Source organism: Hermetia illucens, chromosome 2 (assembly GCF_905115235.1).
Source record: "Hermetia illucens chromosome 2, iHerIll2.2.curated.20191125, whole genome shotgun sequence".
NCBI lineage: Eukaryota > Metazoa > Arthropoda > Insecta > Diptera > Stratiomyidae > Hermetia > Hermetia illucens.
The window spans coordinates 12,958,147-12,973,282 of record NC_051850.1 but is presented as its reverse complement, the minus strand read 5'-3'; the positions used below and the strand labels follow the sequence as shown (position 1 = coordinate 12,973,282).

The 15,136-nt window shown below is 42.9% G+C and overlaps 1 protein-coding gene across 1 annotated transcript; it reads left to right on the top strand.

Annotated features, from left to right (window-relative positions):
- The first annotated feature begins 1,115 nt into the window (after positions 1 to 1,115).
- On the top strand, positions 1,116 to 14,439 carry LOC119649617 (E3 ubiquitin-protein ligase rnf146). Its single transcript, XM_038051837.1, has 4 exons — positions 1,116 to 1,325; positions 1,413 to 1,501; positions 7,460 to 7,604; positions 13,060 to 14,439. The coding sequence occupies exons 1-4, from the start codon at positions 1,229 to 1,231 to the stop codon at positions 13,659 to 13,661; spliced, it is 933 nt and encodes a 310-aa protein (XP_037907765.1). The 5' UTR covers positions 1,116 to 1,228; the 3' UTR covers positions 13,662 to 14,439.
- The last annotated feature ends 697 nt before the right edge of the window (positions 14,440 to 15,136 follow it).

Genomic DNA, 15,136 nt, shown 5'->3' with positions numbered 1-15,136 from the left:
CTCGGGGTTACCAAGCCAGGTAAGCGGTACATCAACCGAGATATTTGGCTTTGGAATGATGATGTTGAAATGAAGGTCCGTGAAAAGAAACGCCTCTATTAAAAGTTTCTTGACGATAAAATGCTCGCCAATTGGCAAATTTATAAGAATGCCAACCGAGAAGCAAAGAAAGCGATTGCAGTCACCCGAGCAGCCCATTACAAAAAGGCCTAATTGGGGCGATCAGATCCGAGTCTGCACGGGGACTCATCTGACGTGGCAATAGTCACGAAACTTTACCAGGGGTATACTGGTACTGTGCGAACCGGGATAGCCCCTAGTGGGAGCTTCATGGTAGTTGTGCTCGAGCGAGAAGAGACCTTCGGACCTCGGGGTGGTATTGCGTTTCAACACGGGTGCCGTACTCCTTAGTTCGGTAGAGATTTTGGTAGGTAGTTTTATCTATACAGCCGAATGGTTGTGATATTGCATCGGCGCTATGGAATCGTCCATTCTCCTGTAGAGGTCCAACATTTTTTCGTTGAAAAGCCAAGTCTCTGAGGAATTTACGAGGACTTGCAAGTTTGTCTGGTACAGCAAGAGTTTTGACCCAAGAGTGGAACGTTTCGTAATTTTTGCTGAAGCTGACATAGGCTCGGAACACTATACATTTCACAATGTAACATAAAACAAACCTTGCAATTTCTATATCAATATTGGCTGGACACTTGCCGTAGCTGTTATCGATTGTAACTTTCGGCCCTAGATAAGAGGAATTTTCAACGGTTTCAAAGTTGTACTCTTCTATCTTCATTGTTTTCAGCTGACGCGTGCTGTTTGATATTATCGTTTCCTTCGCGTTTGGTACTGGCGTTGTGACAATATATTGTATCGTCGAGTGTTCTGTTTTTCAATAATCGACTGTTCTGGGAATCCCTTTTTCTATCAAATCACATGCTTCTAATCCTTGCAGGCACGACCTCCATGTTTCTATAATAAACCCGGTTATGTAGGCATCTTATTTCAACAATTTCGCGCTACATTCGAACTGAACCGTAGACTCAATCCACCGTCAATTCTAAACAACGTCCGTCACGTTGTATTCCATGCAAAACAAATAAACGAAGAAACGTCAAGAGATACCCTTGACGTTTGCAAGCAAGTCAAGCAAAAGAAGGTTCCTATCGTAGACGCTCTTCTTTTTGTTTGTTGCTTATTTGTAAACAGTTATTTCTTAGATTTAATTAGGATGGCTGAAAGTAAAGTGATCGTGATAGACAGCAGCGAGGAGAGTTCGTCCTCTTGCGATAGTGACCAGCAGCCCACAAAGACAGAAAAAGAAAAAGGTTCGTGAAGCCTTAGTGAATTCTAAGACGCAAGTTTATCTAATTGGCAAAAACCGCGACGTTGATCACATCCAATTTCTGTTTCAGATCCGATGGAGTGTCCTATCTGCTTGCAAACATGCATACATCCGGCACGATTGCCATGCGGGCATATTTTCTGCTTTCTCTGCGTCAAAGTAAGCTTGTGGATGTTTTCGAGTTGTTCTGTGTTTAGTGTTTGTTATGGTCAAGTTGCATTGCTCGCGCGGAGCAGGTGGTCTGCTTGGCCGTATTTGGATTGGAAGTGAAAGGACAGACGGTGGAAGTTGCTCGCTGGGTTGTCAGAGTGGCTGTGCGATTCGCATTTCCAATTTCTATTACATCACAGCTCACGTGCAATTAAAACTTTCTCGGATTGCGAACGATGTGCAGGAAAGGCGGAATGAGGCCAGGTCGCTCGAAATTTATAGCTAAGGTCACTGGAAATCAATTGAGGCATTGGTAGAGACATTCGAATCAACGGCGGCCACTTTGCTTTTATCGGTACGTTGTGTGCTCGAGCAAGTGTACGCTCACATTACACTGCGACTCACGTGCCTGTGGTCATTGTTGCTCGAATTGGAATCCTATTAATTCCGCATTTGTTTTCGGAAGACTTTCCTCGATTGTGATGTGTGCTCGCACGTTTTTATGGCAGCCCGGGGTCTTTTGAAGGTGCTCATGACAAATAGATATTTCGCAAGAGCTACTTGGGAGCATGAGTAACAACTTACTTTGCACTTAGAGCTACATAATGACCTGTCGTTTTCCTTGAAACGCTTAATTTCCATTAAAATATTTATACTTTATGTAAATTCTCGAAGAATATGGGAAACCTGTCTCTACTGTTTCCACAAGTAAAATTGTTGAGGTAACTTAACGCTTTCTTGAAATTCATCAGCGAATTAAATAAATTATGGAAATGTGGATACTTCTGCCTTGTCCCGGAACACGACAATATGATATAATCAAGCTACGCAAAAGTAAAAATAAACATTTCATTACATGGAGGCTTACCATCAGCGTTTGAAAGTTGAAGAGTATTTTTAGAGCGTTCTATTCGCACGATCATAATTTGCGTCATTTGAACGGCCCAGGGATCATCATAGTTAACTACAAAAATCCGGTTTTCTAAAAGTTGTTACACATTCGAAAAGAACGGGTACAGAATAGATTTCTTTGTTAATAAGAAATGAAGCCTTCTGTTATCGGTTTCCAAGCAATAATTTATGCCTCAAGTATGACACCAAAATGGTGATTGGGGGCTGCAGTAGTAAGGTAGAAGCACCTGATCGCACGTTTGGTCTAGGTGGTATCGCGAGGGTCTCAAATCACCATCTGGTGTATCAAGCCATCGGTGCTTCGATTGACCCGCAGTCGTTTCTTATCGACATCTACGGTGTGCGTAAAAAAGATAACACACATGAAAATTTCTCGTTATCTCCTAAACTATAGGTTATAGAACAATAAGATACCACACCCTCCGGGGAAACCGAGCAGAATCCCTTGATAAACTATTGTATTTAAGTTCTGGTGATAAATTCTGTAAATTTGGTACATTTTTTTTTATGTCAAAATTTCGGGTAATTTCTATACGCAACCTTCGTAACTGCGCCTTGATCACGTCTTCCGCTTTTCGCAATTTGCCCTAGATTGAAGCGATCATTGAGTTGATCGTATCCCAATCCTCCTGCAATTTTAGTATTCGCCTCATCACATTTTCAGGTATCAGTGCTTCACCTAAAGTTTTCTGTAGGTTTCTCCTCTCATGCGTGAATCTCGGACAGTGGAAAAATATGTGCTCTGGGTCCTCGGGAACTCCGTCGCAGTTTGGACAACTGGACGAATTGTTCAATTTGAACCTCTAGATATATTGGCGACATCCGCAATGCCCTGTCTGAAACTGGGTGAGATTATAATTAATATCCCTATATTGTCTCTCCAGCCAGGGATAATGGCGATTAGCCTATGTTTCATCGGCCTTTTTGCGAGTGGTGCCAACGATTCTGCTATCTATTTACAGACCTCTCCCTTCCGGCGATCTTCGTCTGCGACAGAGGAGAGACTGGCTCTCATCTGCCAAGATCATTTCGGAATGAAAGATCGCCTTGGAAGATATTTTTCCGTTCTATTGGCTAAAAGTATCTAATTTAAACAAATACGTATTTCGAGGACCAACTGTTCTCTTCAGATAGATAAAACATTGAAGAAGGGGACAGTTGGTCCTCGAAATACGTATTTGTTTAAATTAGATACTTTTAGCCAATAGAACGGAAAATATCTTCCAAAGCAATCTTTCATTTTAAGACTTCGGCTAACAAATAACTTCCTAATTCAAACCATCATTCCGGAAATGACGAATGTAGCCTCGTCAGAGTCGGTTTTGAAGGCAGAACACATTCTTAGGGTTGTCCTTCTATAGACCGCTCTCAGTTTATGAGCATTACATGATATGTGAAATGCCTTTCCCCAAAAAGGGATTGCATAAAGCAAGATCGAGCTCACCAGCCTGGCAATAAGTAGCCTACAAGAGTATACCGTGGCCCCTGCCCACGTTCGACGTTATTCTTGTCAGGGCCATACCCGTCGTGGATCTCTTGTCGCAAGCATATTGCACGTGTTGTTTAAAACTTAACTTCGTATCTATCATCACTTCCAAGTATTTGATGGTCGGCCTGGAAGTGACGATGTGATTGTCGATTTTATGATGTTTCATAGCAGTGGGCCAAGTGGGACACCCGCGGAGACAACGTACTTCTTGGGTCCAACATCGGTGTCATATCAGAACGTTCATTCTCGCAGATAGCTGCGAGATAGGTGGGAATCCCAATCGTGGCCAGGCTTTTTGGTATAAGGTTCTAATTAATAATAATAATCGTTGGCGCAAGAATTCAATTGGATCAGGGTCTTGAAATATGTTAGAGCACTTTTCCCTATAGGAGGCAATGTGGTCAGCATGGCACTCGCCCGAAATTATGACTCTGATTTGGCTCAGGTACTCATTCATAACTGAGTCGACTGGTATTCGACGTCAAATCACGATAGAAATCCCACTGCCACCACTGAGATTTGGACGGCGACCTTCCGTACGACGACCTGGCCGAATTAAATGCATACTTCACGTCCAGGGTCACCACCATGCAATATTTTCTGGTACTGCCCCTTCCGTGAATTGCATTTTCGGCCAAGCTAGTGATCATTTTGATGACATCAATGGTTGATCTAGTTTACGGAACACATACTGCTGATCTGAAAGGCCTCTCTGGGTCTCAACGATCGGAAGTAATCTCTTGATCTGTTGTAAATTATCCGCTCCAACATTTTTCCATACTGTCTAGAAGACACGGGTCTATGAGAGGATTGTTCACCTGGAGGTTTACCATCCTTAGGCAGCAGTATCAGCTTCTGCCACTTCCATACTTCAGGGAATATCTCTTCGGACATGCACGCTTCGAACAATTAAGTAAATATCTCCGGTCTGGATTGTACCGTGAGTTTAAGGGTTTGGAATGCCGTTCAGTCCCGGAGCTGCAGATCTCCAACAGCTCGTCCGTGTTCACACCCGGAATTACCGTCACATTCAGAGATCTCTAAAATATGTCAGTGTACCTTTCTTGCTGGGGAAATAGCCGCTGGATGATTTTCAGCAAGAGAATAGGGCACTTGTTCTGTAGGGGTGACCGTCCTCTTTATCGTTCTATTAAAATTCTTTTTGTTTTTGTCCGTTTGTCGCCCCGTTCCGTTCTTTAGAAATGCTTGTGTACATTTTTTCCTCTTAGGCGCCTGCTGATTCACTAGAAGATCACTGTCTTTCTGTCGGACTTTTTTCTCGCTGACACTAAGGTTCGGCATCACTTGGGTCGCTTGTGACACTGTTGTTATGGAGCTGTGGTTTTTCCTTGGGTCCTCTTTCCTCCTCTTGGGACCTATTATAGAGGAACCTAATGGCTCTCACCCTATTTTTAATAGCTTGGTGTACATTGTGCTTGTCCTTGATGAACTTGGACCAATTATTTTTGCTCCAAGCTCCTTGAAAGGGAGTTCCTCCGGGTCAGGGCTTTGTTCTCTATGAGCCTTGGTCGGATTACTCCTTCTAAACACACCTTCCTCCGTAGCATATAACGTGCTTTCCTGCCTTTTATATTTTTCCATCTTTGGCATTGGTGGAGATCGAACAATTGAGGAACTTCTCCTGAAGGGGTCAATTTCTTGGTTTCGGAGTACCTCTTGTGATCGACCCTCTTGGATAAATGCGGTGAGTGTCGAAATCGTCTTTGTTGGGCAGCGATTTCCTTTCAACCCATCACTTTTTGCCTTCGTAATTGGTGTGCTTGGTAAGGTCTTGCCACCTCCTTCTCCAACTCTAAATCACTTCTAACATTAGATGCCACGATGGCAAATTTGTCCACCTCCGAGGCACTACGGTCGAGGGATATCGACGGCGGGCAGCTCGCTTGCTCACTCGCAGAAGCCGCAGTTCCCTCCTTCTCTCTTCTTTCATGTTGGTTTTATTTTCTGGATATTCTTCCCATAGCAATTTTGGTCCACGCACCATTGATGAGCAAACACAGCATATGCACAGTCAGAAAAGAAAAGTACATGAACAAATCTTTACACATCAATAGGATCGCTCAATTCGCCAATCGGGGTCGCATCTGATGGGAGATGTGGCCACTTCTCACAGGTCTGTCCGTCTGTCACACGAGATTTACTCCAAAGCGCGTAAGCAAGCTTGAGCCGAACGATGGATACTGTAATGATACGTCCGAAAAGAGCATCCGTTCTACTGATCACCCGATATGGGCCCTGGTAAGGATGTTGGTTTATTTTCTATGGACCATCATTACGGATGAATATATGGCTTGTTGCCAAGTCTTTGAATATGAAGATTCTTCTGCTGTCATGTTGACTCTCATTGGTTGCACTTAACATTTCGAAACGCTGTCTCAACTCGTTGGCAAAATTGGACGTGTATACCTGCCCGTTGTTGGACTGTAACTCGATGATATTTTATTGCTGCTTTGAACTGACGATGAAAACGCTCGAACATGCCATTAGTTACCGGATGGCATATATGTTCGATGTGGATTGCACCGGTCAGGTAGCTGAGTTCTTGAAACAACGTCCATTCAGATTGTCTTCCTTGATCTGTGGTGATCTGAAGTGATATGCTGGGGATCCATATATCAAAGAACGCTCTGGCAACTGTGATGGCTTCTTCATGGGGGTCAGGCAGTATCATTGTCCCTCGCAATAAGGCATAAGGATAAGATCCAGATGAATGTGCTCGGATCTAGATGATGGTGGTGCAAAGGTCCCGACTGCTGCAGTCACATGACGGGTCACTTTTAATCGCTGACAATTATTGAAACCACGCGTCAAATTCCTGCAATCGTTTTTGACAGATGTCTAAACATACCTAAACTGTTAACTGTTGAAAACAGTTTTTCGGAATGGGTGAGTGATGTAAGGTCGGATGATACCAGTGGATACGTCACACCATAGCTTGCACCTAACCAGCGGAACCTGGAATTTCTTTAGTCTAAGCTTTGTGTTTCCTTGTTGTAGTATTTTGAGCTGAGGTATTCGCTTGTCGTCCATCCGTTTTACCTGATCGGTCAAATGTAATTTTCGTAGTTTTGTCACCACCGATGTTGCTGGGTCGTTAAAGAAGTGGTACAACTCAAAGTTGTATTTAATTCGTCAGTCATTTTTTACTGGTCCAGTATTTGACGTAAAACTTTACTTTACGTTAGAGTCCACAGCCACAGTAGCACATGTCGTATTATGGCCTTGTAAATTCGGAGCTTGCACCTTTTTACTTATCATAATCCGTAGGACTGACAAGTATGATTTGTAGGCCGTCATTATTCGTCGCTGAACTTCATCCTTTTCGTTACCATCCTCCGCTATGTTTACTCCTAGGTATATAGTTTAAGATCCTGGGAATAAAAAGGGTGTGGAATCGGCTGTATATTGAAATGATTACCCTGACCAGTGTATACTTTATATCTTTATTGCCTATCTTTACATGATAAATTCAGCTCCTGAATTGAGTTTAAGATTAGAAAAAATTATATACTTATAATTGAGAATTATTACCTCGATAATTTCAGGGAGTTGCTTACAAAAATCGCCGTTGTGCCATGTGCAGACGAGAAATTCCGCCCGAATTCCTGGATCATCCGCAACTTGTGCACGGAGTTGCAAAGACAAAATCAACAGAAGACGGTTACCAATGGTACTACGAAGGTAGAAATGGTAAGTTTCCTTGAATTTAGTTTTATAGTTTGCTCATGTGCATACAATATTTAGGGGGTTGGTGGGAATACGATAGCAGAACATCTGCGGAAATAGAAAACGCTTTTTCCCGAAATTCCAACATGTTTGATGTACTTATTTGTGGTACCTTGTACACGATAGATTTCAAAGACATGGTCCAATATCAGAAAGAGAATCCCATTCGAAAACGATATATCAGGCGAACTAAATGTGGCGCTCTTGTTGAGAAAAAAGGTGTGGCCGGAATTTCACGTCAATGAAATAAAAGGTTTAGATGTAAATTGTCCTGAATATGCAGTACAAAGTAAACACTTAGCGTATTTTAATATTTTCTATTTTATAAGATAATCATCTACAATGTAGGTATCGAAAATGTGTACACAATTTATGCTTACGATCAATAAATTCATGGTATTGTTAATATTCGGCATTGTTAAACCTCTTCTTAATATAAGAGCTACATCGAATGCATCTCCGTTTATAAGCGAAAATACGGATAAAAATACCTAAAATCAAATAATTATAACACTGACTGAAACAGTTCCGCGGAGCATATTATCAGCGATAAGCGAGTGGGCCAGTGGAAAAGGAGTAAAACGTTGATTTGAACCGCATTTTTGCCGATTTCCAATGAGCTTATAATAGTTTTGGTAGATATTCTTCATTCAAAAAAGTTATAATGACAAAAACGTGATTCTAATTAAAGCTTGACAATGCAATGGTCTAGTTTCACCAACTTCTCAATATCGTTCCTCCGGGGGCACGGCAAACAATCTGCATCTGCATCAGGCGCTCCACGTAAACGGTGGAAGGCCTCAATCGATATGGACTGCATTTATTAAAAAAACTTTTAAATTCTATTAAAAAGTAAAATCAAGAGTAAATCTTCGCTCCGTGATTGATAAAAAAAACTTAATTCATTTATTTTTCTAAAATTTTTACATACTAAAGTGAACCGGCAAGACTTACTTCACACGATTACTCTAACCGGCTTTATGGGCAGGTTGCGTTCTCTCTCAGCGCGTTCGGTATCGCTCCGGCCTCAGGTGAAACCTAGGGGTTTCGACGAGGGAACCCGCAGCAAGGCTACTCGGCTTTGGTCGGCTGGCGGACGTCAAAACGTTCGCGCCGCTTTTGCTTCCTTCCAATGCCGTCTGATTCCTCGAAGAAAGCCTTCAGCCTGTCCTCTTGGACTTGCCATCGATGTCCACACTGAATGAATGCTCCCCACGCTCGAGTATCTTATACCCCTAGTATGGTGGCTGGAGCGGTTTCCGGAGGGCATAAGTGTGGATCACTGTGATGAGATGGCGAAGATGGCTTTACTTCGGGGACGGCCTCTTGTAGTAGGCGCAACAACCCTCTCTTTTGTTGAGGAACAGGTCGCCAGGGAGTCGAAGATTTTCCCCGTACACAGCAGCTCAGCAGTGGTGGCAGCAAACTCTTCGCGGACGGCTGTATAGAGGTCAAGCAGAGCGAAAGGGAACACCAGTGACCAGGACGGCTAGTCGCGCGCTATAATGGTTGCTTTCAGCGTCCAATGCCAACGTTCTAGTATCCCATTGAATTGCAGATGGTATACAGTTGTCTGCTGACGCTTGAATCCCAGGAGATTTGCGAGCCCCGAGAAGAGATTAGATTCAAATTCCATTCCCTGGTCTGTGATGATGACGATGGAAACACCAAAGCGCGAAATCCACTCTCGACAGAGGGCCTCAGCACATGACTGCGCTGTTATGTCCTTCATAGTTATTGCATCAGGCCACCGGGTAATCAATGATCGTAAGGCGATACTTGCAGCCGTGCGAGTTTCGAAAAGGGCCTATAATGTGGAGGTGTATAGTATGGAAGCGCTTTGTCGCCGTAGGGAATACACCTACTTACTTCCTAGCATGTCTAGTGAGTTTACACAACGGTTCCTTACAAAAAGAGGCCGGAATGGGAAAAATTGTCTGTGGCTGGGATGTTGATCTTGGAGATCCGGGGTAAAGCGTCAGCGAGTAAGTTGTCTTTACCGGACACATGTTGAATATCCAATGTGAAGTTGGTGATGCAAGCTAAGTGCCGAAGTTGGTGAGGGCACGCTTTGTCGGGCATTTGTCGTAAGGCAAAAGTTAGAGGGTTATGATCCATGAACAAGGTGAACGGACTGCTCTCAAGGGGGAATATCGGAAGTGTACAATATTCAGATACGCGGCTAATATTTACGATCATAGGCGCTGTAATTCCGTTGAAAGAGATTCAACTGTTTTGAGAAGAAACTCAACGGTTGTCAGCTTTGATTCACGCATCGATGAACACGGCTAGAGGTGCATCTTATTGAGGGAATGCCGAAAGAGTAGCTTCTACAAGCTGTTGCTTGTTGGTTTCAAGTGTTTGGACGGTTTCTATAGATCATACAACCACTTATGAATCCTTGTAATGCCTGGTGGTGAGCGGCTTTGGCCAGGAAACGACGGTAGAAGTTTACCATGCCCAAGAACCTTCTAAGTTCTTTGATCGTCTTTGACAGCGGAAAGCTCGCGATCGCTTCCACCTTGTCTCAGTCGGATTGAATGCCGTCAGGGGTGATGGAATGGCGTAAAAATTTCACCTGTTGCTTGAGTAATTTGCATTTACCAATGTTGAGAAATAAGAAATTTGCATGAAGGCGATGAAAAATTGTACTCGAGATGTGCCAAATTCTCAGACTCGGTGGAAGAAGCGCCCAGAACGTCATCCAAGTAGACGAAACAGAAGTCCAAGTTTCGTGGTATAGAGTGGATGAATATCTGAAAGGTTTACGGCGCACTGCACAGGCTAAAAATCAACCGAGTCGAAAAGGTTGTGTTGCTGCGCTTCGGGTAGACGCCGCCGCGCCCTCTAGCAAACTCAGTTTTTTTGGTGTTATTCCAGGCAAAAGGCGGAACCATCCAGCCTGATTCGGCACTCCTCAAGACCGGGAATTAGTGTGTGGGTCCAGCGAACCCTCTGCGAATCATCCCACACAATACCGTGATTTTTCAAGCGACTTCTCGCCTGAGGTTATCAAGGTGCTCGCCATCCTTAGCGCCACTAAGTGATAAGTCATGTTAATCCTACCCCTGTTTGAACACAGATCGGTGTTGCGTAGAACAGTGTAGAGCGAACCACTTCGGCCACAAGTAGTCTGCAATTGCGCTAACAATATACTTGTATTTGGTGCTTTCTCACAGGCATAGTTCCGATGCCCCTTAAAAATGATGTTCGCGTCAATCAACAGCCCCAGGTATTTGATAATTGGCTTTGAAGTGATGATGTAGCCATCAACACGAACTCTGATCGTATTTCTTTTATTACGGTTGGTAATCAAGATCGTTTCCGTATTTTGTTCTGTAAGGTCAAGTCGAATTACCTCCAGGCACGTTTACGACGCTGATAGTTTCATTAGCGTATATTTCATCGTCTTCAGGTTGTTTCCCGACGACAACCACGGCTAGATTATCCGCGAAACTGATTATCGTCGCCTCCTTTGACACGGGAAAGGCAAAGACCCCATTTTACATCAAGTTCCATTGGAGGAGATCCAATAATGAGCACTGCGGTAGTCCTGCCGTGACATTATACTACTTAGGCCCCTCATCCGTATCGTAGCAAAGTGTCCTTTCCGAGAGGTAAAGTAACTGTCGCTATGGTAGACCATCTCTATATTCTATGATAGGGAGAAGACTATTGTAGATGACCCTTTCTAGCATTTTTCCTACCGTATCTATAAGGCAAATCGAGCGGAATGATGGCGGATGTCTCGGTTGCTTATTGGGCTTCGACAGTAAAACTAGTTTTTGCCTCTTCTACCGGGTGGAAAAAAATCTTACTATCCACAACTCAAATACGCTGATAAACCAGTCGGGGTAGGTCTTAATAACGAACTTAAGGGATCTATAAGGGATAACAACGGTTTCCCTATTGAAAGTGGAGCAAATAATTGTCATTTTCATTTTTAAACAATCTACAATGTATTTACTTTATTTGTTACCAAAAGACTTACGCTAGTTCGCTCTTCGCTGGTCGTCGCGTGTGTGTCCATGTTCGTTGCTCGAACGAGAAGAAGGATACGTGACACCCGAGGTGAAAGTCACGCCGAGGTTTGCCCGATAATGATAATAGGACCGCCGTGAAAGGGTAGGTTCGGAAATCGTGTGCGGGGCGGAATTCAGTTGTGCTGACAGATGGTACTGATCGCCACAGACCTCTTGGAAACCGCCTCTAGATCGGGAACTTTATTATAACTGATTCCTCGGCAAATCTCTGCAAGTTCGTCCTCAGTTAAAGCAGATATGGTGAAGACGTCCAACGCTTTCTTATACTTTTTGCCCTTCTCCCCCTATGCGGAGGAGAGCGCCACAACTATATCGAGAAAAAGATGCGACCAGGACAGTTGTGGTTTTCGCCCCATTATCTTCTTCATAATAGCCGCTGCTCTGTATTTCTGTCTGATCCGAATGTCCTACTAATTGGGCCCCTATACATACAAAAGGAGGGGGGGGGGAGAATTTGTTTCTCGCTGAATATAGTCATGTGGGGTACGAAACGAGAGGCTCTCCAAAGCTGGTGATTGCGACAATATCTGCGAAAAGTTTGTAGATTCCTGTACCTTCTACCGTCTCGATATTGACGACACATTTTTCCAGCACCGTGCTTGCTATAATGTTAGTTGGTTTTGAACTGTTCGGTAAAGAATATCTCACCAGTTCGCCCATATCACCGTCAGCTGTCAAATTAGGAGTTGTCTTCTAAGCAGACTATCTGATGCTCTCTTGCATGTCGCGATCTAGTTGCTGGGACGCAGAGCAACGGCCCTCCCAAATTCAATACGAGCCACTTTCGTAACTTAGCGCTCATTCAGCAGTGCAGAACCTTTCTTGCTCTAAGGTGGCAGGAATTTTTGGAGGGACGTCTTCAAAAGTACCTTATTGTGGCTGAGTTCCAAAAACGACAAAAATTAGGGACTGGGAAAACATCATTGTCGCGTCGGGGAGCAGCGCGTTAGAATAATAAAAAGGCAGCGTAGATAAGAGGAAGTCTATCATTGCGCTGATTATTGTTTTGGACATGACGCAATCGCTAAATGAAAAACATTTGTTTGCTTTGTATTTTTATTCGTAATTCTCACTTTTATTTATTTTTCCAAATAATGACTCTCAAAAGCGTCAGCTTCTTTTCTGATTGGTGGCTCGTTGCTTGGTGATCCGATCACTGTATGATAGGTCAGTCTATTAAGATATTGCTGCCTTGCCGTTTACTTGGTTGGGACCAATTGGCTATGTATAAAAAACAAGAAGAATAAAGTATTTCACAACTTTGTAGAAATGCCAATGGGGGTGACTAACACTCTTGGTTAGCATTGCATACACTCTTGAAACCTGTTTGATTCCAAAAACTCCCTTAATGTTTCTATAATATTTAATCATTTCAGGTTGGTGGCAATACGATGAGCGTACAAGTCAAGACATCGAAGAAGCTTACAAAAAAGGAGAGAAATCGTGTACGATACTTGTAGCAGGCTACGTGTACGTGGTCGACTTCGAAGCTATGTTACAACAAAGACAAAATGATCCATCTCGAAGGCGACATGTGAAACGAGATCTTGCCTCAATACCGAAAAAAGGCGTGGCTGGTCTTCGTATCGAAGGCAGCGTTGATGAGCCCGAAACAGAATCACAATCGTCTACAGGAAATACATACGAACGTCAAAGTTCAACTAATTTTATTTCACCGATAACTGCAGCCGATGCTGCAATTCGCATTGCTACAGATATAATCGGTTCAACATTAGCACATGCCGACGATTCAAATCGAAATGATGATCGTGAGCAGAGCAATGGTAGTCGTGGACAAAGGGAACTACTAGACGATGCGGAGGAACTGTTGGATGCATCACAGGGTACAAGTATTATAGGTACAAGCGATCACAGCGATCTATTTTCACAAACTTTAGATGATTTCCGTTCGCTTACTCTACGAAATGTTATCGATTCGAGTGATAGTGAGGATGACAACGAACAAATTATATTATAATTTCCGTAGCGATAAAATAATGGTAGAAAGTGAAAAATATATATTTTTTGAGTTCTTCTCAATGTGGAGAAAACTCAACACCACTTCCCATAGTTGTTGTTCAAATTATACATTTGATGAACGCAAGGTACTACTGTTAGCTAGAAATCTCGGAAACTGTAAATGTCCTCTAATTTAAGAGAGCATTTTAGCGAAGGAAATTGTTAAGCCAGTGGCTGTGCAAAAATTACTTTCAAATTTTGTATTTACCTTATCTATTAAGAGTTGGAGGCGTGACAAAGAAGTATTTTTCTGTATATCGTGAATTATGAGACACGTGTCTTAGTGTTTTGTCCGTTTTCGTATTCTTGGCATGAAACATTACTGATTGATGGTAGAGAGTATCTACCTCGATTATCTGATGTGTCCAGGGCAAATATATTCATTTAAAAGACTTAGTTAATGATGGTGTTTCACTAGGCGCTGATAGAGATCAGTTGCTTTTTAGATAGAAGCACAGGGGGTGTTGCTTGGACAACGTGGCCCTCTTATAGGGACTCCCAATTTCGAGTAATTTGTACAATTAATTATGTTGATAGCCTATTCGAAGTACAATGAAAATCTCGTTTCAAATATTTCTTTCCCTCAGGAAAAAACTGCTTCGGATATCGAAATCGAAATTTTGCTTTGATAGATATTTGCATTATCAATTTCCAAGTGGAAGAAATAATGAATTATAAGTCAATTTATAATATATTTTGTTAATTGCAATATTATTAAATGTTTTTCGATCGTGACAGCCTGCATTTATGATTTCCAAATATCGGTGTGGTTTTCAGGAAGGAAAAAGGGTATGAGAGAATCGAAATTTACAGGAAAGGGAAATAATTTTTTTTAGAACACAATTCCTTTAAAAATGATATTGCAACCCCTAAAGGATTGCGATTGGAGAGAGAGTATCGCATATTACATGATCCGGACATCGGCAATTCCTCAACACCATCAAAACTTTAAATTTCATAATAGTGGTAAAAAAATCGTATAGCGCCAAGGTGTCTTCGTCTGAGATCTGAGGATGCCGGGCAGCTGCATAAAAAGTGCAGGGCCGTCTCCTCTTCCTCCTCACATTGGCTGCACATAGCCGAAACCACTACCCCAATATTTTCCATATACTAGTTTAAGGAGCAGTGTCTCGTCCAAAGCGCTACTAGGGTTTTCATGTCGCACTTCTTAAGGGACAACGAAAATGCCGCTCTAGTGGCCCTAGGATTTTCGCCTGCAAGAGTCCAAATTTATCCACTCGGCTGCGTGAATCCTTGCAATTTCACCCTTCAGAGTAGACTTCACAGTAGATTGTCGAATTCCAAGAGCTGGTTCTGGCCCCACCATTGTGGATCCAGACCCTCCGCGGGCCAGTCCGTTAACCTCCTCATTACCAGTGATGTTAGAGTGCCCCGGCACTTACATCAGGAATGTTTCGTTCAGTCGACTAAGTT